The following is a 26046-nucleotide window of genomic DNA, read 5'->3' on the forward strand; positions in this document are numbered from 1 at the left end:
CCTGTGGGCAGCTGTGGCCAGTGCTGCCAGCTCAAGGTGAGGGTGAGGAAGAGGAATTAAATGGCTTTTCCACCTTTTGTCCTGAGGATCTGGCTCAACCAGGGAACCAGAATTTCCATCTGTTACCTGAGGGAAAGGAGAGAGATTGATTGGAGGTGGGCATAGGATCCATGGAACTTGTCCAGTCATCTCACTCATCTTATCCTGGGGTGGACCAGATCTTCTTTATGTAATGTAGGTCTCCCTCCCACCTCCAGATATGGTCATTACTGCCCTCTCTGGCCCCCATTGATGATAGGGATGGTCTTCTCCAGTCCCATCCATCTGCCCGTCCGTTCATCCATCCATCCATCCTCCCTCCCATCCTTCCATCTATCCTCCTATCCATCCATCCATCCATCCTCCCATCCTCCCATCCATCCATCCTCCCATCCATCCACCCACCCATCCATCCATCCAATAAATATAACTGAGCACCAACTATACACCAGGTACTTGAGATACAACGTTAAACAAAACCGACAAGCCCACTCTTCCCCAGTAAAGTTTGCTTCCTAGTGCAGGGAGACAAACACATGAGGTCATTCCAGATGTGTCTAGTGGTGTGAAGGAAATAAACAAATTGCCTGAGTGCCCAGAGGTTGTGGCATGCATCCCTGTGGACAGAGAGTTAGAAAAGCCCTCTCTGGAAGTGGAAGCCCCTGAGATGACGGGAAGGCATCACCCTTGGCAAGAACTGGGGAGAGAGGTCTTCCCAGGCAAAGGCCCTGGACGAGAAGAGTGTGTTCTCTGTGGGAAGCAGGTGCCTGTGTAGGAGCTGAGTAGGGATAACGAGAGAAGGGTGCCAATGAGGCGGCTGGGTGGAAGAGCTCATGGTCCATGGTGGGGAGATTCGGGGCCACGGGGACTCCCCAGCTGGTTTTGGCCAGGGTGTGGCTGATCCAACTGTTTTAAGAAGATTCTTCTACTACAATGCAATGCCACCTAATTGTGAAGGTAGATGCCACTCCAATGGAGAGGAAGTCTTGGCTAGTGTTAAAGGCTCACCCTAAAATTTCACAATTAGCAAGTACATTGTGCTGCACTTGGTGATTGGTGTCATTTTTTCTTTAAAGAGCTAGGTACATAGTCAGAAGATACTAACTCAGTTTAGAAGTGATCAGTAACATCTGCTTAATCATGTTTAATCTCACGGTGCCCTCAGCATCCATCAGGGTTCTCCGGTGGTAAGCAACAGAGACCTTAACTAGGAAAGGAATTTGTGGAGGAGTATTGGGGAGCTCATAGATGGGGTGGGATGAGTGGGAGCCAGCCTCAGGAGATGTCAGAAATTGGGGTTGCTTGAGTTTTGGAGGCAGGAAGTGAGGCCCCCTCAGGGCTCTGCCCACCCTGCTGTGCTTTCCTGTCCTTGATCCAGCTCAGAGTTTTAGCTCAGAGAATCTGATTGAGGTAGCCTGGGAAACGTTGTTGCCTCTTGGCTGGAAAGCTTGTGGGTCAGTCCTACCAAGACTGTACATGGTGGCAGGGTCGGAGCAGGGGACGAGTCTCCTTTAGGAACACAGGATGCTCTTCCGGGAAGAAGAGGGAATTAATGGTGGTTTGTCAAACCAAAAATAGTCACTACCCCATATTCCAGTTAAAGAAACTGAGGCATGGAGAGGTTAAGAATACTCACCCGAGGCCACAGAGCTGGGAAGTGGCCAAGTGGAACCCCAGTCTGTCTGGATCCAAAGTCTGTATCCAAATCTAGGCAGAGTGGGTCTCCTGGGAACCTCCCAGACCTGGTGGGGCTGGGATGCTCACTGCCTCCTGAATGAGTCAGACTCCAGCATCTTTCTGGGGCTGCCTCTGGGACTTTGGGGTAGGAAGAAGTATCTAAAAGAGCCCTGCTGCCCTCTCGGGCTTGGCTTGTCCCTGTACCCTGGGCAATGAGCCCAGCTGGCCCCTTGTCGCCCCTGGTGGGGCCAGCATGTAGGGTCTTAAATGGGAGGTCCAGGAGGCACCATGTTCAGACCCTCAGCTCAGAGTTAACTCTAACTCATGGCTCTTCTCTTTCTGTTCTCAGATCGGGAGGACCAGTCCATTCTCTGCACGTAAGTGAAGCTGCTTTTTCTTCTATTTTTCTGGAGTTGCAATCCAACCTATCAAAGGAAAAAGTCCTTGAGAACAGAGCTGTGTGATTCGTTGGCCATTCCATGCACCCCACCCTGCACCTGGCACAGTGTAGGTGCTCACTGAATATTTGTTGAACAGATGTTCTGCGGAGGCAGGCATCTCTGGTGCCGTCTTATTCTACACTGCCTCCCTTTTTAAAACTAGCATTTATTGAGCACTTACTGTGTGCCAGGCCCTGAACTAGATATTTTACAGACAGGATTGCATCTAAAGTGCATTAACAGCTCTGTGAAGGTAGATGCCACCTCCATTGGAGAGGAAGTCTTGGCTTGTATTAAACGGTCCCCCGAAAACGTCACAATTTGCAACCACGTTGTGCTGCCCTTGGTGATCGGTGTCATTTTTCTTTGAAGAGCTGGGTACATAGTCAGAAGATATTAACTCAGTTTAGAATCATTCAGAGAATTTTCAGTATTCAGGGAAACCCCTCATGTGGTGGAAGAACACAGGCATCCCTTGGAGATATTGTGGGCTTGGTTCCAGCCACTGCAAGGAAGCGAGTAACGCAATCCAGTGAGTCACACGAGTTTTTTGGCTTCCCAGTGCATAGAATAGTTATGCTTACACCATACTGTAGTCTAGTAAGTGTGCAATAGCATTGTGTCTTAAAAAAAAACAATGGACACACCTTAATTAAAAAATGCCTTATTGCTAAAAAGTGCTGTCATCTGTCCCTTCGGCAAGCTGTAATCTTTTAGCAATAGTAGCATCAAAGATCCCTGATCACAGATCATCTTGACAAACATAATAATAATGAAAAAGTTTGAAATATTGCAAGAATTACAAAAATGTGATGCAGAGACACAAAGAGAGCAAATGCCGTTGGAAAAATGGCCCCAATAGACTTGCTTGACGCAGGGTTGCCACAAACCTTCAATTTGTAAAAAAAAGCACAATATCTGTGAAATGCAGTAAAGCAAAGTGCAATAAAATGAGGTCTGCCTGCAGTCGACCCCCAAAGAGCTCCGCCTCCTAGTCACCAGAACCTGTGAATATGTCAGGGGACGTGGCAGAGGGGAATGAAGGTTGCAGTGGCATTAAGGTTGCTAATCAGTTGACCTTAGAATAGAGAGAGGATCCTAGATTATCCAGGTTGGCCGAGTGTAACCACAGGGTCCTTACAAGTGAAAGAGGGAGGCAGAGGAGGAGTTGGAGGGGGGGGTGCAATATGAGAAGAATTTGACCCACCATTGCTGACTCTGAAGATGGAGGAAGCCGAACGTGAGAACAGTTTCTAGAAGCTGGAAAAGGCAAGGACATGAACTCTCCCGGAAAGAAACACAGCTCAGCTGACACCTTGGTTTTAGCCTAGTATGATCCGTGTCAGACTTCTGCCCTCCAGAGCTGTAAGATCATCACTTCGTGTTGTTTTAAGCCACTAAATTTGTGTAATTTGTTACAGCAGCAGTGGGAAACTAATACACCCTCCATCCTTCCTTCCTTCTTAACCCCTGTTCCTACCCCTAACGTTAGCAAACAGCTCGGCTGGTTATGGCCAACGTGAGTTGTGTGTGTCAGGGGTGGTCATGGCCGTTATAGGTCGGGTTCGGCACTGGGGTCTCAAACTGTGCATGTAGCTTAGGAGAAACCAATCACCTGATCTAGTGCAGGTGAGGGGACCACCATCCACCCAATGAATGTGTTCCAGAGTGAGGAGAGAACAGACATCGGACTCCGCCCAGCCCTCCGCTGGGCTCGTTCCCCTGTGCCCTGACGGCGTGAGCATCTTGCCTCACCGAGCACGCTCCCTCTCCTGTGTTGTCCGTATCGTACACTCGGGATCCCCGCGTCTAGTTGGCATGTATACATAGAGGCTGCTTTGGAGGGACGTTGCGTACAGTCCCAGGTGCGTTGCTTTTAGGATGTTTTAAGGAATTTTTTCAATTTTACCTTTCTGTGAATTTGTTGACTTACACACGGGTGGTCCCCAGCCTCCATATCAAATGTGACTCCACTTCTCTGTGGGTCTAGGTTCATCCATTTAAGTGTGGCCTCGGGGTTGTCCATCAAGCATGTCACTGAAAGGCTGTTTAGGGTGGGGTTTGTTAAAAGCCAGACTATCCAGGTTTCAATCCTGGCTCTGCCTTTTACTAGCTTGTAGCTTCAGGTACGGAATTTAACCTCTTCATGGCTCCACATTCTCACAATAAAGTAGGGAAATGGGGATGATAATAATGGTACTTAATTCATAGAGTTGTGAGGTTTAAATGAATACTTATGTGTATAAGGATAAGTATATGTGTGTATATATCTGTATATATATCTGTATATACACACACATACTCATTTATATATATATATAATGTATACAGATATATATGTACACACATACTCATATATATGGCTAAGATGTACATCTGACTAAGAACCAAGCCCTGTAAGCTAGATATTCGTATGTCATGACTAACATGTGTCCTGGCAGAGGAGAGATAAGAACCCACTGCTCAAGTCTAGTCACCTCATTTTTATAGAGGAGGAAATCAGAGAGGTTGTGAGATTTTCCCAGAGGCACACAGCAAGTTTTTGTCCACCTGGAGCTAAATTTCTCAAGGCCAGTTGGAGGGCTCAACCTCATCTGTTGGCTTTCATAAATGAGGCGGCCACAGCCCCACCGGCCCCTGTCCCACCGTGGACTGTGGACATTGGGAGTGAGGAATGGCTGACATCTTTTGTATTTAGTGCATCGGTTTGGAGGAAATGGTTTGCAGCCCGTCCACACTGGCTCAGCCACTTATGGGGTAAGAGCTGATACCTGAGTAATGAGAGGGAGTCAGTCCCAGGGAGAATTTGGGGGAGATTCAGGTCGGGGAACAGCAAGGGCAAAGGCCCTCAGGTGGGAACCACTTGTGTTTTGAGGGGCAGGGACGGTCCAAGGGGTTGGTGCACAGGAGGAAGGTAGAGGGTAGGAGGAAGTGGTTGGCGACACTGTCATGTAGAGCCTTGCAGGCAGGGGTGAGCGTTTGGACAGGAGGTAGCACAGATCTTTCTGATCATTCAGGGAGGCCAGCATGCCGCTTGGGGACAGACACTGATGTTCTCAGAGTCTGGGAGGCCTGAGAGTCACCTGGAAACAGTGCTCCTCCCCTGCACCCCGGCTTGGGTTGCTTGGACTCAGCAGCAGGAGATGCAAGTGTTGGGTGGTTCTCCTGTCCAGGGGAGGCGACTCAGGCCAACAGATGCCTTCCGTCATTCTCCCCTGGGGCCAGCACTGACTCTTGGAGAACCGCAGGCTTCCCAGGGGTCTGCCTTGTGTGCTTCACCATGGCCTGTGTCTGCTCCCAACCAGGCCTGCTGCTTCGACCCCACCTCCTCTTATCCCTTCCACCTTGTTTATGAAAAAGAAGAAATACTTTCTGGCAAAGGCCCGCAGGATTTTTAAAGGTGTTTTTGATAACAGAGCACAATGTCAAAGGGGTGCAGTAACCTCAGGAGAGCAGCAGCTGTGGTTTGCTGGCGAGGCCGTGGAGGCACAGATCTTGGTTTGCTTTCCCGCATTGCTGCATACTAGCTGTCTGTTCTTGGGCAAGTTGGTTAAGCCTCCAAGCCTCAGTCTCCTCATCTGTAGAATGGGGATATTGGTTGTACCCATTTCCCAGGGTTGTTGGGAGAATTGAAGGAGCCATGTAAGGGGGAACTGAACACAGCTTTGGCACAGAAGGGGTACCTGTAATAATCCCCTAGGTTTCTGACCCGTCGGTGCAGGCCCTGTGGTAGGAAAACTTCTGAGGTTACCTGGCGGCTACAGGGGTTAATAAGAAGCCCCCACCCCAGTCTTGGCTCCAGAGCAGCCTGGGCTGGGAGTAAGCCCACCCTGGGGTCAGGGTCCTCAGACTGTTTGCCGGCTCTCCTGGCTGCGGAATTAAAGTGATGGGGGCATTTAGGTCCCTTTCGCTCCTAAGCAATGCTGTGACAGCACTTGGAAGCCCTAGCAAGGTGACACAAGGACATTTTGGCTCCAGGACAGACCAGGTTTTCATTTTGGAGGTGGTTGGTGTCCGAGACAGAAAAGGACAGAGTCCTGGTCTCAGCTCTGCCATATTCTCCTGAGATGCCCTACAGAAAGCCACTTATGCTTTCTGAGCCTCAGTTTCTTCATCTATAAAATGGACAACTGCACCTGCCTCACAGGGAAGTTGTGAGGAATGAGTGAGTGAATTCATAAAAAGCACTTAGCACGGTGCCTGATGATGTGTTAATGCTCAGTGAAAATAGTTGTTATAAGTTATATTTGAAACTTCCACTCAGCCCTCAGCCATGCTAAGTGAAACCAAGGAAGAAAGTATGGGGTAACAATGCATAGTAGCTATTAATACTGGCTTCTGTTAAACTATGATTATTTTATCTTAATGCATTTTTAGGCATGGCCAGTGAATCTACAGCTGGCTGTTTAGAGGTAATCATTTTATCCCCAGACCAGGATCTACACGTGCAAATGCCCAGAAGAACCTGGCAGGTAATAGAAAGAAGTGAAGTGGGCCAGGAGTGGCAATAGGGAGTGGTGGAGACTGTGGCAAATTGGGAAGTACACATCTATTTAAGGGAGCAGCTGTGATTCTGCCACAGACAACTTATCCCATGGGAGAATGTTGACCCAGTGTTACTAGAGTTGCTTGGGTTTGTCCCTCCCCAATAGAAGCCAGAACTCTGGATTTCATAAATGCAATGGTTGCATTCTCCTTGGTTTTTCTACCCAGCAGTATATCTTAAAGTGCATTCTGTCTGATCATATATAGATCAATGTCCCTCCTTGTAGTGGCTGGAAATGCTGTATTTTATTTAACCAACCCCTGTTGATCAAAATTTTGGTTGTTTTCACACTTAAAAAAACATGTAACTATACATAAAGATATAAATATGTACACATGCACAATTGAACATCATTATTCACTGATTTAATATTTGCAGATTTACCTACTGGTAAAATTTATTCGTAACCCCTCATCGAATACTCATGGGGCTTTCGTGGTCACTTTAGGCCATGTACAGTGCTAAAATCTGGGTCACCAGACACACATGTTTTCAGCTGGGAGGGAACAAGCTGACATTCAACCTCCTTGTTTTAGCTTGGACTGTAAATAAGTGTCCTCTTTGTGGATTATTTAGTGCCACGCTTTTTGCATTTTTTGTACCTTTTTTTGTTTGTTTGTTTAGTGATTCCACTGTTTAAAATGGCCCCGAAGCATAGTGCAGAAGTGCTGTCTAGCTTTCCTAAGCACAGATGTCTCGGATGTGCCTCATGGAGAAAATACATGTATCAGATAAGCTTCCCCCGACCTGAGGTCCACTGCTGTCATCCATGAGTTCAATGCTAATGAATCAACAATATATATTAATTCAAGTGTCATTAAACAGAAATACACGTAAAACAAAGTGATTCTACTGTGATTGGTTGATGAAAATGTTGGGACCAGAAGCTGGAAGGAACCTATCCGTGTATTTCCCCCGGGAGCAATGATGGTTCAGTGATCACTAATTCAGTGTCTGCAGCGACTTTACAGAACATAACCACTGTGAACAAGAGTGACTGTGTGTGTGTATCACGCACATATACACACCCAAACGTATATATTTTTAACTTCTAACTGGTATTTAACATTTCCTTCCATTAAAAACAATGTCTATACGTCAATCAAAAAAAGAAGAAAAAGTTAACAAATCCCATTATTCACAGACTTATTGACAGTATTAACAGATAGTAACAATAACCACTTTGTTTCTAGACTTTTGTGACTGCAACTTTCCCTGCACGTTTAGAGTTGTGAATGACAGGTTCTGAGTTCAGGTGCTAAGGAATTCTAATTGCCGTAGTCTTGAAAACGGAGTCTCTTATCTGCTTTTCAGAAGCGTTTTCTAGCTTTTTTCTCCCAAATATTTTTTTACAGCAAACTCCATAAGGTCAGGAGGACAGATTCTGGCAACAAATACTTACTTTGTGCCAACTGGCACCAGGCAGGTGCTAGGCCTGGGAGTCCTGGTGGTGAACCAGATAAATAGGAATTTCAGGTGGCGATGGGTGCTGGGAAGACAATGAAATGCAGAGAGAAGGTCTGTAAAAATCGTAATAAGTTTGGGGCTGAGATGTATATACACACATATACATAGAAAACTGGGAAACACTAAAACAAGAAAATTATTAATTCTAGGGGAATTTTATGGGAAATCAACATTTGATGCTCAAGGATGATCCGGAATGAGTGATACAGTGCTGTTTAGGTGTGTGGATATAAATGCTAATACAATCTGACGACTTGGTTTCCTAGTCTTTTCTGGTGTCCAGGGGCCACCGACATTCCTTGACTTATGGCCTTTCTCTCCATCTTCAAAGCCAGCATTATAGCATCTTCTAATCTCTATCTCTGCCCCCCAACCCCACCTCCCTCTTATAAGGACTCTTGTGATTGTACTGGGTCCCCAGGATGATCCCAGATAATTATCCCATCTCTGGATCTTTACCTTAAAAAGTCTCTTTTCCCCTATAAGGCGTTCACTGATTCCTGAGATTAGGATGTGGGCATCTTTAGGGGGTGACGCATGAGATCAGAGAGAGGTGGGTGGGGTCTTCTAGGCCCTGCGGAGGAGTTTGAACTTTAATCTAAAATGGACAGGAAAGCGCTGAAACATTTCAGCCAGAGGTTGGCAAACTCTGACCCATGGGCCAAACTTGTCTATTCTTTTTTTTATTGGAATATAGCCACACCCATGTGTTTACACATTTGCTTTTGTGCTGTAAAGGCAGAGCTGAGTAGTTAGGACTACTCAGTAGTTAGTAGTTAGGACAGAATTCAAAACCCACCAAGCCTAAAATATTTACTATCTTTCCCTTTACAGAAATGGTTTGCTGACTCCTGGCTTAAACAATGGAAAAATGTTACATTTTAGTGATAGTATGAATATTGAAGATACTGATATAAACAGAATATATGAGCATTAGGGGAGAAATGGTTGTAAAAGTAACAGTAGCTAACATTTTTGTGTACCTGGCATTGTTCTAAGTGTTTTATATATCCACTCATTTAATCCTCATAGCAATCATAGAAGTGCTTTTATTATACCCACTTTATAGATAAGGAAACTGAGGCACAAAAGTAGTTAAATGATTTGCCCATGGTCATATACAGGTAACTGGCAGAGCTGGGATTTGAACTCAGACAGTCTGGCCCTGAAGCCCATTAGTGCTGTTCTGCTGATTGATGCTGCTGGGGGCAAAGGCACTGCTTTTGCCTGAGGAGTTGGAGGTAGTATTCAAAATAGAGGCAGTGCTTAACTGGGCTTTGCTGGATGAATAGGAGTTGGACAGTACAAATGCCAGAGGACTTTGCTGGCTTCAGGGGTGGGAATCACATGAGGACTGAACAACTCTTGAGATTCAGAGACAGTTTGGCTTTGCTACCAAGGGTAGACCACAGGCTGAAATGGACTCGGAAGCGGTGTTCAACCCTGGGAGCCAGGACCAGCTAAATGATTTGTAAACTTATGCAAAATGAAAATGCTGAACCTCTTGTACAAAGATTATGAAGAATTCCAAGGTAGCAATTTCAGAGCATTAAATCAAGCACAGGGCCCTCCCACGGGCCACACCCACAAAGTTTGCCCTGCTGGGGGCTGAGGGACTAAGCAGCCAATGGGTAGCTCCTTCCAGGCTCTGGGGCTGGACTAATTAAAAGGACTTGGCAGTGGGATAATTACAAGGTCAGGAGGCCATATATGGTCATGAGTCCAGATCTTTGCCTGGTATGAGGGAGCTGGGCACCAAGCCCCTAAGAAACAGGACAGAGGTTTAAGGTGCTCAGACTAGGAAGACATCTTCATCCTCAGAGTCTGGGGGTCAGAAAAGCAAAGATATTAATTTTCTGAAGCAGCCCTGGGTACATTAATCTGCAGACGCCCATGATCCTGGATCTTGGGTTGTTTTCTTTGGCTGAACATCCCAGGACAATTTATTTTTATCAATAAAGCTTGGAAACAGTTGGGCCAAGCAGCCACGGGAGGAGAAGCAGATTCCCAGAGTTTGCGTCCCACTCCCCCCCCCCCCCTTGCAAAATGGTCATGCCTGTGTCTCTGCGGTGAAAGAGAGGAGGTGGGAGAGGCGGAAGGCAGAGGTAGAAAGTGAGGAAATCACTGTGGGAAAGGAGAGGGGCTGTGGTGATTCAGGGACGCTGTGTGCACTGCTGTCCTACTGTTGGCTTGGACCTGAATGGGCCAGCTATGTAGATGATTTCCCATACTCAGATTTTCTCTTCTTGCTCTGAGAAGAACCTGGCCTCTTCAGTTTGGGGTAATGTCTAGCAAGTGTTTAGATATTAGCCTGATTGAAGTAATTCATACTAAGGTGTGATTGACCAAGTGGCTTGGTTCATTGGTTCCTGGTCACATTTTCAAAAAGCCTATTAAGGCAAGTGAAGACTCCCAGTATACATGCAAGAAGTCTTTGATGGAGTGGGGTCAGACTTTGCTCTGTCTTTTCTGTATTTCATCCCTTTTCTCACTTTAAAAAATAAAAGGGCAATGGGCAGATCATGGGCTCTGGCATTAAGCAGACTCACATTCAAACCTCACTCCTCCATTTCCTATCTGTGTGATAGAGGAGCAGTTGTGACCTAGAACACTTTACTTCAACTTCTCTGAGCCTCAGTTTCCCCATGTGGGTAATGGGGATAATGAATGGGTCCTTCATTAGTTTGTTGGATTAAATGAAAAGACTTGTAAGCCCAATAGCCTGGAGTAGCCCTTCAACACGTATCATTTCCTTTTCCCCATTCCCTTTCTCTGGCCTTAGAAAGCAAGTTCCTAGAGGCTTGGGCCTGTGCCACGGAAGGGTTCGGCAAAATGTTGTAGAGAGTCCTGATTGCATTGGAACCAGAGACCTGGTTTTAATGCTGAATGTGCCCTTGCCTCACTGTGTGACCCAGGGCAAGTTGCTTACCCACTCTGGGCCAAACTTCCTCTTCGTAATAACATGAAAGTGTTATGTGCTACCTTCAGGATTGAGGGAGGGGAGGTAAAGGAGATCATACATGTGAAACAACTAGCACAGGGTTTCTGCTCCCTTTGAAAAGTCAGTTCTCTCCTTAAAATTAAAAAAAAAAAAATTTTTGGACTCAATTTTCCCCCCTCAAGAAAATGAGGATAATGCCTCCACAGCTCCCATTTCATAAAGTGCTTCTGAGGACACGTGAAATAATGTGACCATTGGGAATAAGGACCATTAGGAAGAGGGAGAGGACAGTGTTAGCATCATCATGAGATGCAGTGAGACATTTCAGCCTTCTTGGAGATCAGACACCGTTTCTGGATGGATTGGGCCTAGCAATTCAGGGCACATGTTCCTTTTCCTTCCTCCCTGCCTTCTTTCTTACTCTCTTTCTCTCTCTTGCTCTCTTTCTTTCTTCCACGAGCCAAGTTATTAATGGGCCTTTGGGAGAGCAAATTAATTTCTTTATTTCCTAATTAGGAAAAAGGGCAAGCTCTGCACTCGCACTGGTGGCACGGGTTCAGCGTGGAGAACCTTGAACCGACCTCGGGGTGGACACATTCAGACTTTTAAAAAATTATTGCATTTCAGAAAATTCAGTGAGCTCAGCAAATGAGAGTCTAGGCGAAGGAAAGAAAAACAAACAAAAACAAGCAAAAAGAAAATTAGAGGGGAGGACAAGAAGGGTGGAAAGATTTGGTTGAGGTCATCTTTCCTTTCACTAAAAATAGTGGGAGTTAGAGGCAGTGACTGGAACCCTTGGATAAAGCAAGTCCACCAAAATATCTTCAGTGGCTAAGAGAGGTAGCTGGTTCAAGAAGGCTGTTTTGGTAAAAAAAAAAAAAAAAAAAAAAAAAATCCACCACTTATATTCTAGGAGTACTTTTTTGATAAGACAAACTATGCCCTACTGATCTAAACTTACCAGTCATTTACACTTTAGCATGAATTACTTCAATCAGGTTTACCCTTTGACACTTGACAAGATCATTAGCTACCCAGCTGGCAATTAGTGTGGGGTTCTTCAGAGGATAAAGGGCTTATGTCTGCTCAGTGGCTGATGGGATAATCAGTCCTTCTCCTCCTCCTTTTCCTTCCTCTTTTTTGTAAAGGGGATCTTCTAAAACTTTTACCTTAGATCCTGGTACTCTGAGAAGTACTTATGTCCTTCCTGGAAGGCAGCTTCTTGCCTGATTTTTCCATCTCTAACGACTAATAATGTCCTTAAGGTAGATAATCTGTATGATGTCATCTGTATGATACTATAATAGTGGCTACATGTCATTAGACATCTGTCAAAACACATAGGATGTATAACACCAAGAGTAAACTATGGGCTTTGGGTGATGATGCATCAGTGTGTGTTCATCGATTGTAGCAAATGGACCACACTGTTAAGGGGTGTTGATGGTGGGGGAGGCTGTGCAGGGAGAAGGGGCAGGGGGATATAGGAACTCTGTGCACTTCTGCTTAATTTTGCTGTGAACCTAAAACTGCTCTAAAGAAACAAAGTGTTTTTTAAGCAGACAGTTCTAAATAAACCTAAGTTTGGACCTTGGAAGGAAAACTCAGGTTTTCTCTTTTATTCCTTTCATCAGCTTCCTTTCCTGCATCCTCTCGGGAGGAGTAGATTGAGATACTGGAGCAGGGTTTGAAGCCCAGCCCAGCTCTCTACCAGTGGTGTGACCTTGAGCAAGTCTCCTCCCTTCTGGGAGCCTCAGTTTCCCCATCTGACAAATGGCCCGGAGTTGTGGAAAGGTGCTCACAGAGCACCTGTGTGGGCTTATTTCTGGTGAGTCACTGTTCCCATGTCTTTCAGAGGCGAGTCTGGAGCCGGGAAAACCGAAAACACCAAGAAAGTCATCCAGTACCTGGCCATGGTGGCCTCCTCCCACAAAGGCAAGAAGGACACCAGTATCACGGTGAGTGGCAGCTCTGGTTCCGTGGCCATGCCTTAGCAGATGGGCCTCCGGGCTCGTGGGCTGACCAAGGTAGAGACAGCACCGGTGAGAAGGCCAGGACTCAGTGTTTCACTGTGTTTCACTGTCCCTCCTCTGACAGCTCACTGCAGGAGTCTTTTTCTACCCAGGTGGGCCTGTTTGAGTCTGGGCGATTCCTTGCCTTAGCCAGGATCATCATCCTGAGGGGTTCTGTTCTGTGAAATGGGAGGAATCCTGATTTACATCAAGGCTTCTCAGTGTGGTACCGTTGTCATTTTGGACTGGGTAATTCTCTGTTGTGGGGCTGTCTGATGCATTGCAGGAGTTTTAGCAGCATCCCTGGCCTCTCCCCACTAGATGCTGACAGCAGCCCCTCCCCTAGTTATGACATCCAAAAGTGTCTCTAGACATTGCCAGGTGTCCTCTGGGGGGCACAGTCACCCCTGCTTGAGAAGCATTGCTTGAACTGAATCTTCGTAAATTCCCAAGTGTTGAGACACACCTGTCATTCCTCCACATGTCCCTTCAACTGGGGCCCCTGGGGATGGGAACATTGGTATCCACGTATAGGCTCTGGTCCAGTGTCCTTGACTGAGCACCCACTGTGTGCCAGGCATTGCCAGGAAGGGGCCCAGCAGTGAGTCTGAGACGCTGTCATTCTAGTCACTGAGCTTCCAGTGACGGTGACACACTTCCCATGATGACACAGTTTGATTAAGGGCTTAGAAGGAAAAGACGAGTAGTTTTCTAGAATCATCCCTTCTTGGGTCCATCCCTCTCTTCCTCCTCCATCTTAGCCCTGCTTCGTCTGTCCCAGAGGAGGGGACAGGCAACAGGGCTGCGTGAAGGACTTGCCAGCGCCTCCGTCTGCAGGTCCAGGGCTGGGAGGATGGCAGAGTAGGGGCCTGAAGATGGCTTGGCATGTCATCGGTTCCTGCCATTCTGGGTCTTGCTTCCAGGGCTCAGAGGCGACGCAGGAGGAGTCATGGAGACCAGCTTGTCTGGAGACTCTCAGAGATTGGGGGTGGGCATGGGCTTTGGGAACCTTTGTCCCTCAGACAGATGCAGAAAACCCATGGTCTGGCATTTCCGGACTGTCTGTGGCACGGTGTATAAGAACAAATCGCCCCAAAGTTTACATGGCAGAATAGTAAAAATATGAAATAAGAATACCTAATAATAATCACTGATTTTTATCAAGCTGGACACTTTTTTCTCTGCGTGTGAGGACACATCTCAGACAGCATCTCTCCGGATACGGCTTTAAAAGAGTGCGCCTTGGCCCCAGCAATGACAGAAACCTTTTTTTTTTTTTAATATTTTGTTTTGTTTTGTTTTAAACTTGAAGGTGGTAATTAAGTTTGTTTATTTAGATAGAGGTACTGGGGATTGAACCCAGGACTGCACTCTACCACTGAGCTATACCCTCCCCCCATAAAAACCTTTGAAATGTCTGAGTCGCCAAGAAATTAGAAAGGAAAGCAAGTGAAACAGAGAGAAAGGAAACCGAATCAAGGAAAAGTTGCTGCTTTCCAAGTTGGAGAATCTTGGAGAATCCAAGCTGTCTGGATCAGGGTGGGAGGGGGGGTTGAAATCATATATTCTCCAGACCTCAATGTATGCGGGACCGAAATAACACTGCCATTTGTTTTATACTGTATTGTTCAACCACAGCAAGGCCCATCTTTTGCCTACGTGAGTAACTGACAGTGTTTTCCTGGTGTGTACGGGAGGCACGGAGTGTGTGTAGATCTGCATGCTCCAGTTGCACCCACCGAGTCCCGTAGCTGATGGTAGAATGGACTAGACCCTTGAGTTTCACCACCCGGACCAGCGAACACACTGAAATACTGTCCCTCGGGTGTCTGATGCCGGCGCGGGGCATGGGGGCGCGTTTGCCCACCCGCAGGAATGGAACCCCCAGGGTTGTCCTCCAGCCTGGAGTGGATTTCTCCAGCTCAAAATGAATCCCCTTACCCTTCCCACCAACGCGCCCACCGCCGGTACCCCTGACTGAAAGGCCCTAGAGATGTCTGTCCTGTCTGATGGAGCCTTTTAGGACCTTCCGGCCCTAAAGCTTCCCTGGCTTGATTGACAGTCGGTTAATGGCACTGCTGTGGCATGCCTCCCCCTCCTCCCTGCCATTATCCCTAAATCTCTCCCCCGAGCCCTGTCCCCTGTGCACTCGTGTGTCCCGTGCATGTGTGTGCAGTGTGTGTCTGTCTTTGCATGCCGGTTGCTTGACCCAAGGCTCCAGAAACAGGAAGTCTTGGGGTTCACGATGCACTAGCTTTGGTGGCACGGTAAGGCCCCAGCTATGCGACACACAACCAGGCCCTGCTCAAACCCCTGCATATGTGGACTCATCTCTAACGCAGAGCTTGGGGGCGGCTGGCATATGGGTCCCAGCCTGGAAGAGACCCTCAGATCAAGGGATCCTGGTGTGTGCTAGGATCACCCCTAATCCGTCTTAGTTAGACGTGGGCAGCACTGTCAGGAATGGATCAGAAGGAGAATCAGTCTTCTCATTTGAGATCTGCTCCTATGTGACCTTGGCCAAGTCACTTAACTTCTCTGGACCACTGTCTCATCTTCCATAAAATGAGTGGTTTGGACCAGATCTCCATATTTAAAGCTCTCCTGAAAACGACCTTCTGGCTCCACCAGCTGGAACTCCCATTCTAGAAAGGGAACCTTTTTCTGGGGCTATTTGGACCCCAAGTTGTGCTGACAGAAGCGACCCCTTTAGTCTTCTTCTCACTGGTCAAGCAAATCCCATTGCTCTCATTGTAAATTTCCACAAGTCCCCATTACGGGGGTTCCTCTTGTGGCCGGCATTTTCACAGAAATGACACTTCTCTTTCCTCTTCTTTGGGAGCTATGAAGGAGGAGGGTCTATGAATAAATAAACACATGAATTGGTGGTGGCTTCCTGTTCTGTGCCTTTAGGGACAGACACCCGCGATGCCCTCCTGGTGCAAGGAGAAAGCCACGTGCTCCCTTTTTCCCTTCTAGAACCCTTCCCAGCTTCTTTTTAGCCCGGCCCAGCCACCCTGGCAGAGGGCAGGGAAATCAGCAAAGAGAACAGAAGAAATCCCTCAGAATCGAACACTCCCCAGGGGCGGCCTGGAGGAGGAGTTGGGCAGGGGAGCCGCTGGGCCAGTCTGCAGCTGCCACGTTGTGGGGCTAGACAGAGAGCAGCTCATTGCTTTCCCGGCATGATTTACCTCATTGGTCCTTTCCCGCCACGATTAATCACGTGACCGCATTTGCGCACAGGAGCCCCCTCAGAGGGGGCAGGTGGGCTGTGTACGGTCTCAGCTGCATTTAACCTAATGAATGGAGCTCAGGCAACCTGCTTTGAAGCTTTGTTCTGCAGTCAGTTCGAAGTATTTCCGGTGGGTTTTGCACATTCCTTACTTATCTTTCATAGAAGACTTCAGAAAATTAGTCCTGAGAAAGGAAAAACTGCAACAAGATTGCACTAAAACCATCAGAAGGATTGTAATGGTTTAGGCTTGAGGAAAGCTGCTTGTCAAACATAAGCAGCAGTAGGACTGCCATGTACAGCAGGGCAGGTCGTGCACTGCACAACTCCAGGGAGCATCATTCACTATGATGTAAATGACATCCTGGTGTTGCGCAGTGCCAGAGTTCTGGGTGGCAATGATATCGCATAGATGAGCAGGCTGTCTCTAGGGAAAAGTGGCCTTCCTAGGGAACAGATGTCCTGGCTCTAAGAAAGCTCAGTTGTTTCTCTTCTGAAATCCTCCAGTAAATCTGGACATTAGCCTTGGCGTCTGAGAGCGGATAGGTGATAGAATAGGAAAGAACCTATGGGTTAAGGGCAGAGTTTTGTGACAACTTGCATCCAGGGCAGAACTGTCAGTGCCTGCATCACTTCTCCCATAACTCGATGTGGATGAATTTTAGGGTGAGCTGGAAAAGCAGCTTCTACAAGCAAATCCCATTCTGGAGGCTTTTGGCAATGCCAAGACAGTCAAGAACGACAACTCCTCACGATTTGTAAGTACCAAAGCCATGTGGGTTTTCTGGAAAAGTCTTGGATCATTCTGGAAAAGTCTGGTGTCAGCTCCTCCTGAGTGTGTGTGTGTGTGTGTGTGTGTGTGTTTGTGTGTGTGTAGGGGATGTCTGAGGCTGAAGGGGTAGAGCTGTGCAGCACCACAGCATTTTACACTGTTGCCTTCAGTCCTGTTTTGACCTTACAAGTCTGCAAGCGCTCCAGACACCCACTCCCTCATTCACTCATTCACTATTCATTCAACAAATATTCATTGAACACCTGCTGTATACTCAGACATATTTGACATTCATAATTTATTCAGTTCGTATTGACTGAGCACCTAGTAGGGGCTAGATACTTACATGCAATATTTATTTATTCAGCAAAACACGAATTGAGCACCTACTATGTACCAGGCACATGCAACTTTCAACATTTACTAAGTGCCTACTGTATACAATCATTCTGGTAGGCATTTTTATGCACACTGTTCTCTCTTGCTTTTTTCATTTGCTTCATTCATTTTATTAAGCACATACTGTATACTAGACCCTGAACTAGGTTGACAGGATCACAGCGAATAGTTCTGACTTCACAAAGCTTGTGGTCTAGTTGGGGAGCCAACAGTAAATGAGACAGAAGGTGACACCTCCCCACACAGGTTTTGCCAGGCTCCAGGGACCTCCCCTTCCTCACCTGAGCCTAACAGGGACGAGACAGCCCCGAAAGTGGGTGGTTGATGGCACAGACAAAAATTATTTTGTTGCACAAAAGAAGGGGGCTGCTCCATAGGACAGTCAGAAAGGTATCTTAATGAAGAAACTCAGACGGAAGACTGCATCTGAATTCCAGTAGTGAGGGGTCCCCTGCTGATATGTGGGAGACCCTCTGAACTGTCAATCACTGGAGGGGACCCTGTGAAAAACCCTTCATGGGCACTTCTGCTCCGCCCACGTAGAGCTGCCCTACTGGGTGTACCCGTGTCCTGCGTCTTCACGCAGCCACCCCCAGCCCTGTCAACCCCAGGACCCACTTCTAACAAATAACCATACAGTGTCCCCTTTCCTTTCCTGAAATCAGAATCATAGATAACATCACCTACTATACACATCGGATTAGAAAAACCCCAGTGTGATGCCCTAGCTGTAATATGAAGGAGAAACAAAACAAAACAATTCATAATTAAAATGTGCATTTCAGCATATCAGTGCTCAGACCAGACCACATATGAAGACACAATGAACTAGTTAGATGTTTGCATTTATACCTGGAGTCACTGTGACCTTGACAGGCACAAAGGCAGATTGAGACAAGGAGGATTCGTCTGGGGACTGAGGCCATGGGTGAGATTTTCCAGAATGATGACATACTCTTGGGAAAGCTCTGAACCAAAGAACAATTTGCTCTAGGTTTACACAAATGTGATATTCTTATATCAGAACAACACTTAACCTTTTTTGTGTGTGTTTTTTTAATCTAAAACACCATTAGGTCTAGGCTCAGCTAATTACAAACTGGTTTTTCACCTCCGTGAGTATCCTAGGGGGCATTTGAAAGTCGGAGGGGACGTGGCTAGTGCTTGGTGTCTGGGACTCTCCTGGTCATTGCAGGACGCCCAGCATCCTTGGCCCCTGTCCATGAAGAGCAGTAGCTGCCACCATCATGTGACAGCCCAACAGTCCTTCCCCCTTTCCAAAATCCTCATGGTGGCTGTGCTGCCTCCACTGAGAAACACTGCATTTGTCTGTTGCAATCCAGTGCAAAGTTTCTGACATGTCAGCAAATGACAGCAAATTCAAAGTTAACCCCTAACAATGTCCTCTGCTCACTGATGCCCTCTGCCTTCTTGGGAGGGGGAGAGGGCTGGCACCCAGGACCAGCAGGTTCCTCTGCTGCAGCTTCAATGACTGTCATTGTCCCAAATTATTCTACTGTCAAACTTCCTGATGGAAAAAGAGTGAGGGTTTTGTCGAGGCCTGAGGGAACCTAGGGGAAGTTGCCTCCCACTGCGTACGTCATGGGTTTTGGGTGGTGGTGGTGGTAAGGATGTGATGCTTTGCCAGCTATTAAGAAAGTAGGAAAAGGGCCGGTGCTGCCAGGTGCTGGACCTGGCTGTCCTTGGTTCTGTGGTTCGGCTGAGGCAGAGGGCAGGTGGATTGACATCTTCCCCAGGTGGAGAGATGTGATGGTCCCCTGGTCCCTGGGGCTGAGGGCATGGCCCAGACCTCCTGGCAGAGCCCCGTCTGCAGGGCCTGCGTGGATAGCACAGCACCCTGGCATTACTGTTCATACTCACCTGCCCTAAAGGGGAGGTTTAATTTGCAGCTGGATGACCTTGGGCCTGATGGATCATGGAGGCCCAGGATGTTTCTGGGCAGGAGGGCAGGGAGGGAGCCCTCCAGCCACTCGATGTGGCAAAACATGCCTTCTACTTATGGCTCTAACTCTTACGAGCACCATCATATGGAGCAGGTTCCACTAGCTCGCTCAGCCTTGGTTTTCCCACCTTTAAAATGGGGAGAGCTATGATGCACCGAGGGTCATTGCAAGAGCAAGTGAAATTGACTTGTGAAAGTGTTTTCTAAGTTCCCCCGTAAGACCCTCAATCATCCCAGCTCAGCAGGTGCTGACCTGTGAGGCTCGAGCGTTCGCAAGAACCTCTCTCTGGTTTTTTCTTTTTCCCCTGAATGTTCCCTGACTTCTTCCTCCCCATTTGCCTGCTGCATGGGGGTGAGGGGCCGAGGCTGGGAACCCACTGTGAGCTGTGTTTTCCTGTCGGCAGGGCAAATTCATCCGCATCAACTTCGATGTCACGGGTTACATCGTGGGAGCCAACATTGAGACATGTATCCTTTGCTGAACCTGGGCCACATGGGACCCTGACCCCGGGCCCCACCAACCTCCTGCCCAGCACTTGAGGGGCTCCAAGAAAGGCATAAGAGCCATGCCACCCCTCTCTCCCCAGGCTCTTGGGTGCCATCCAGAATAAATCTTCCTTGGGGTTGTTTACCCTGAACAGCAAGCCTTCTAGTGTGGTGGTCCCTGGATTTGGGGACTGCAAGCAGCCTCCGTTTGATTCTGGGTGGACCTCTCCCTAGCTCAGTGACCTTGGGCCAGTTACTCAACCTCTCTGAGCCTCATTAGTGAAATGGGGATGGTAATAGTACCTGCCTCATAGAGGTATTGTGAGAATAAAATAAATTAATTTACATAAAGTGCTTAGAACCATGACAGAGGAAGGGCTGGTTGAGTATTGGCTATCGTGAGATCTCGGCTTCATCCTTATTAATCCAGAGTTCAAGCCCAAATGCCAGACCCCTTGTCCTTCTTAGAAACAGAGCAGCTCCAGCCCACAGCCAGAACATCAGTGGAACCAGAACTTTCCCAGAGAAACAGCCTGCGTTTGGTAAAGCAAACAGGAAGCTGTTCCTGTAAGTCTAAAGAATCAGAATTCCACCAGCCCACCCGTGACCGTATGTGCCCCTTAGCATCCCCGAGGCGGGGCTCAGGGCATGGCTGGGGCCACCTGACCACGCACCATCCCCACCTCCTAGGGCTGGGCCAGGATTAAATGAGATACAGCAAAATACACCAATATTCTCCTATGGGGGGTAAAGAGACCATAGATAGTCTTGTGTGGGCTCGGAACAGATATCACCACCGAGTTCTGACTTTTAGAAGTTTCTGGATTTTGGAATTGCAGATGAAGCCTTGAGGAGAGAAATGAGTCTGTATGACCTGACATGAGAGAGCGGGGGGAGGACACAGTCTAATCCAGTGGATTTGGGGAAACAGAGGAGAAGTGATCATTCATTCTTCAGCCGTTAGGGTTTTGCTGATTTTGTTATAGTCAAATAGAACCTGCTTCTTACATGGGAAATCCACCTGGTACAACAGCCCAGCCACCCCCGGGCCCTTCCTATCATCCCCAAGCCCCATGGTCTCTATACCACTGACCCCCCAAGGTCAGAACAGCTCTCCTGAGATTAATTAGTGGAGTCTGTTTACAGTCTCCTGAGGCTAGTTGGCTGGTCAGCTGGGTCAAGGTCACTCAGCCAGCCGGGGCTGGTATCCAGCTCTGCGAAGCCCAGCCCCTTGGCTGGTGTGTTTTTAGCCACCACGGACACTTGGCTTGGCCACTTCCTAGCTGTGTGCTCCTAGGAAATTAGCCTTCTCTGAGCTCCCCTGAGCCTCAGTTCCCCTACATTGAAAATGCAAATATTTGCACTTAGTCCCTAGGATAGTTTATGAGGTTGAAAGGAGACAATGCATGTCAAACCTTTAGCACAGGGATTAATAAATCATAGAGGATGTAATTATTTTTACTCTGTTATCTAAAGACAGGGGTGGGGAGGGTATAGCTCAGTAGTAGAGTGCATGCTTAGCACATACAAGGTCCTGGGTTCAATCCCTAGCACCTCCATTAAAAAATAATAAACTTAATTACCCCCCCAAATTTAAAAAGTAATAAAATAAAAAATAATGTAAAAAATAAAGACAGCTCACTCTACAGAAGTGGGGTTGGTGAGGTTGTTGGGAAAACATCTCATTCCGTGCCCCTCCCATGAGTCTTGGACCCTGGAATCCTTTGACTCCTGTCTTTTTATGATTTTTCTTTTCCCTCTGTTCCCCTCACTTCTCTCTGGTACTGGGGCCCACCAGCAGCACCCAGTGGTCTCATTTTGGGTCAGTGAGCCAGAACTGGAAGGTCAAATCACATGGATCAGGCATGGATGGGTTGACCCTGCCCCTGCAATCAGACTCTCCAGAACTCTCCAGGGAGCCTCTCCCGGGTTCTGGAGATGTCCCCCTCCAGCAGCTGGTGTGACAGGGTTTGGTGAGGAATACATGTGATATCCCCGGAATTCTTAACTCCTCCCATCCCAGATCTGCTAGAAAAGTCCCGTGCGATTCGCCAAGCCAGAGACGAGAGGACGTTCCACATCTTTTACTATCTGATAGCTGGAGCCAAGGAGAAAATGAGAAGTAAGTGATGAGCAAGGACATGTGTTGGGAGATTTCAGCCCTCCCTTTCATCATGATCCAGGGTTAATCAGTCGGCTATTAAAACAGGGTCCGAGATCCTGCCGGAGAAACAGCTGTATCGCTGGGCAGCAGATGTTCCCCCTCTCTTTTCAGTGAGTGAGGGTGGCTTCTGTTCAGTCATTTTTGTTTACCGAGCACCTACTGTGTGACATAGTAGACATCAAGTTTAGTTAGGCGTTGGGTAATTAATCAAGCCCAATGAGACACAATCTGTGCCTTCTAGAAAGAAAGACGCTTGCCATATTTCTACATCAATGAGATGCATTCTGACTTTATCAGGAATTTAGAAGACCAGTGGAACTAAGCACTTTTCATTGTACCTGTTTTGAAAGCAACTTTGAAGTGGCTGTTTTGTAGGACAGGGGTCAACTACACTTTTATGTGAAGAACCAGATAGTAAGTCTTTTAGTGTCTGTCACACTATCCATCTCTGCCCTTGTAATGCAGAAACAGCTGTAGGCAATGCCTCAGCAATGGGCATGGCTATATATTACAATGGAATTTTATTCACAATAATAGGAAGAGACGGTGTGCTGTAGTTTGCTGACCTCTGTGGTAGGAAAAATATTTTTTCCCATGAAAACAATATACTGTATACCAGATTCCAATAGGAAATTCTATATTCTAGGCATGCAGGAGAGTTACTCTATTAACTCTTGAAAAAATATACAAATCAGAGCTGAAAAAAAGAGTATACCAGTAAATCCAGGTACATAGTGTGGTCTACATCCCAGTAATATGTTTAAGTCCTAACTTTTAAGAGGACAATGCAAAATTTGCTTCCCATGAGTTTTGTGACCCAGGGTTAGTTATTTTGCATAGAAAATTACCAAAAGTATGTGTGGGCTGGTATCTTTGCTGAGATGAGGTGCGAAGCAATGATGTACCACTAGGGGGAGGCAGCGTTCATTATTTAATCTTGATGCGTGGCAATTTGGGATAAAAGCAGGGAGGCTGAATGGATGTTACACAGTAGCAAATACGTAAATTAGCAGTTATAGTGCAGACACTATGGGGTGGCCCAGAGAGAAATGTTTATATTTCTCTTCCATCTATTTGGCACCAAAGTCAACAGGTCGTTTGTTTAGTAACTTGGATTCCGGTTTTGTGCTCTGGTTTTAGTCTTCCAGAAATCAAGCAAAGATAAGGCTAACAACTAAAATTCCTAGGAACCATGTGTATGCATGATGACAGATCTGGGAAGAGGTTTGGCCTTTAGGCCGAATCAATCTTTTTAAATGTATCCATGGTCTGGATAATGAAATCTTGGCAAAGCCTCAGATCCTTGTGACTTTAATCAGGCATTTCAGTTAATCCAAAGGCTTGAGTTAATTAGTGTCTTGGGTCAATTTAACCTTGGATTTATCAAGTAGCTTCCAAGTGGCTTGACCCATAAAAGACCTTTGTTTAAAAAGAAAGCATCTTGCTGACTTCCCTCCAAAAGAATAATCAAATCCAGCCTAATTAAAGATTGACCTGGAAGAGGACACTTGATGTTTTAGAGTGTCATAAAAACCAAGAGTACAAGAAAAAGAGAGGCAGTTTTATAAATTTAGGTGAGAAAGGGCTGAATAACAACAAAGGAATGTAACCACAGAATTCACCTTTACAGAGAACAATATTTTATAGATGTAATAAACAAGGAGTTGACAAATGCTTATGCTAAAGGGTCAGATAGTACATACTTTAAGCTTTGGGGATCATGTGGTTTCTGTTGCAGGTATTCATCTCTGGCTGCCATGTAGTCTGAAAGCAGCCGTAGAAAATAGACAAGGAAATGGGAGTGGCTGTGTTTCAATAAAGTTTCATTTGCAGAAACAACCAGCAGACCAGATTTGCCAATCCCTGATATAAACCTTATCTGTTGATTCAACCAGAAATAGTTGGAAGGGAGGGTGGATGGTATAAGAGCACTAGGACCTTTTCCACCGTAGCAGGAAGTCACTGGGTAATATCTAATTTTGCCATATGCAGAAATGGCCATTAATATGATATATAAACATAATATAATATATAATAAGCCTTTTTTATGGAGTGATAATGGGAACGTCAAGAAGAAACAGCAAAAAGTGATAAAAGCAGTTATTGCAGGGTAAGGTAGGAATTGGAGAAAGGCTAGGACAGGTAATGGTGTTTTTATTTTAAACCTTTGGGTTGTCATTGGTTTTAAAAATCCATTTGCATGTACAATTTTGATAAAAGTTTAAAAATTTATTTATAATAAATTTATAAATAAAGATTGATTTCGCTTTTTAGAGAGCTTTGTTCCTGAAGGCAGGGTACCTTTGGGCAATTGAGATAAAGGCATCCCTTCCTCTAGGCAGATACAAAGTCATGTCAGGGGTCATGGTTTAGCAAGTGGAGCCAAGGCTGGAGTTCAGCTGCCAGGTACCCTGGGGCAGTGCACAACCTGCACCACTGTTTGAGGCAGGTGTTGGCCTCTGTGTGATGAAGCAGAAGGAAGGTTTTAAACTATCCAAGTCTTGGGAAAAGGAAAGAAATTATAATGAGCCAGAACCTTTACCAGGCTCCTGTCTCAGGCTCACAGTAGACGTGTGCCTTCCTGACATCACCCCATCTTCCTCTCCTTCTAGACGACTTGCTTTTGGAAGGCTTCAGCAACTACACATTCCTCTCCAATGGCTTTGTGCCCATCCCGGCTGCCCAGGATGATGAGATGTTCCATGAAACTGTGGAGGCCATGGCAATCATGGGCTTCACTGAAGAGGAGCAGCTGTGTAAGTCTTCCCACCTTGCAGAGACCTAGGTTCCTGCTCTTGGTACCACTGGAATCAGTTAGGGATTCTTCTCTGGTCAGGACAGATTTCTGCTCTCTGAATTTCCTATGCCTGCAAAAAAAAAAAAAAAAAAAAAAAAAAAAAAAAAGAAAGAAAGAAAGAAAGAGGATAAGAAAGAAAATTAATATTACTTTAGGTGCTTTATTCATGTTCTAGAAAGATGGCTGCATGAGATGGGACTCTTTCAGTTATCAGTGACCCAAACTGGCTTAAGCAAAAAAGAAAATGATTTACTCATAGAGCTGAAAAATTCAGAGATGCTAGTTTCAGGAACAGCAAGTTCTAAGGACTCCAAGGATGTCTTTAGGACCTGGTCTCTCAACAACATTGTCTTTAAGTAGGCAACAGTTTCTTGACAACAAAATAGTTGCTGTGGCGCCAGCCCTTACATCCACTGAGTTTCTGTCCAGCAGAAAAGAGCAGAGTGAATTCCCTACATGAGTCCCTGAATAGAGTCTCATTGCCTAGGCTGACGTGCATATTCCTAAGCTACTACTCACAATGAGCCAGAGTTGTAGAAAGCTCTCTGTCTCTACGTTATGGTCTCTATTCCATTCTTGGAGCTGGAGATAAAGAGGTTGTTGGCCTCATCAAGAGCATGTGGGCAGAGGGCCAGAGGAGTAATTGAGGCAGTGCGTTTACTTGGGTTCTTCCTGGAAAGGCAGTTCTGGTGATAGACCAGTATTGATCAATATCATCAACCAATGACCAGGAAACACATTTGGTCCTGAGAACAGGAAAGCTTATAGAGATATTCCTGGTTTCCATACTGTGCTTCAAGGCACACTTTTCCTTCTGGGTTAGATGTCCCTTAGTGTTCAAGGTTAATCTTTTCTGGGAACACCAGGACAGGATTGTGGAAATTTTCCCTTTCTTCCCATGCCTGCACCCCTTTGGAGTCCCAGAATAAGGGTTACGATAGTCAAAATGCAGTGTGTAAGGAGGGGCAGCTCCTCCCAAGATAACTTGGGGCCCACAAAAAGAAGGCTCCATGGGTCAGATGACAAATGGGAGGTGTTTGTGGATTTTGGCCAAGATCTTTCTTCAGAATCCAATGCTAACATCATCCCTTCCTGAATTACATTGGCTCTC

The 26046-nt window shown here is 46.5% G+C and overlaps 1 protein-coding gene across 4 annotated transcripts in view; it reads left to right on the forward strand.

The window, feature by feature from the left end:
* Positions 1 to 26046, forward strand: part of MYH11 (myosin heavy chain 11) — a 105770-nt gene that overhangs the window by 38228 nt on the left and 41496 nt on the right. For 2 of the 4 annotated variants that reach the window (XM_074346290.1, XM_074346292.1), the window contains exons 4-10: positions 2066 to 2093; positions 12966 to 13068; positions 14761 to 14781; positions 17020 to 17112; positions 19893 to 19956; positions 21998 to 22096; positions 24751 to 24894. In XM_074346290.1, coding sequence (XP_074202391.1) covers positions 2066 to 2093; positions 12966 to 13068; positions 14761 to 14781; positions 17020 to 17112; positions 19893 to 19956; positions 21998 to 22096; positions 24751 to 24894 — 552 coding nt within the window. The remainder of the gene's footprint in view (positions 1 to 2065; positions 2094 to 12965; positions 13069 to 14760; positions 14782 to 17019; positions 17113 to 19892; positions 19957 to 21997; positions 22097 to 24750; positions 24895 to 26046) is intronic. The other 2 variants (XM_074346291.1, XM_074346293.1) reach the window with 1 other exon arrangement.

This window comes from Camelus bactrianus, chromosome 18 (assembly GCF_048773025.1).
Source record: "Camelus bactrianus isolate YW-2024 breed Bactrian camel chromosome 18, ASM4877302v1, whole genome shotgun sequence".
NCBI classification, from domain to species: domain Eukaryota; kingdom Metazoa; phylum Chordata; class Mammalia; order Artiodactyla; family Camelidae; genus Camelus; species Camelus bactrianus.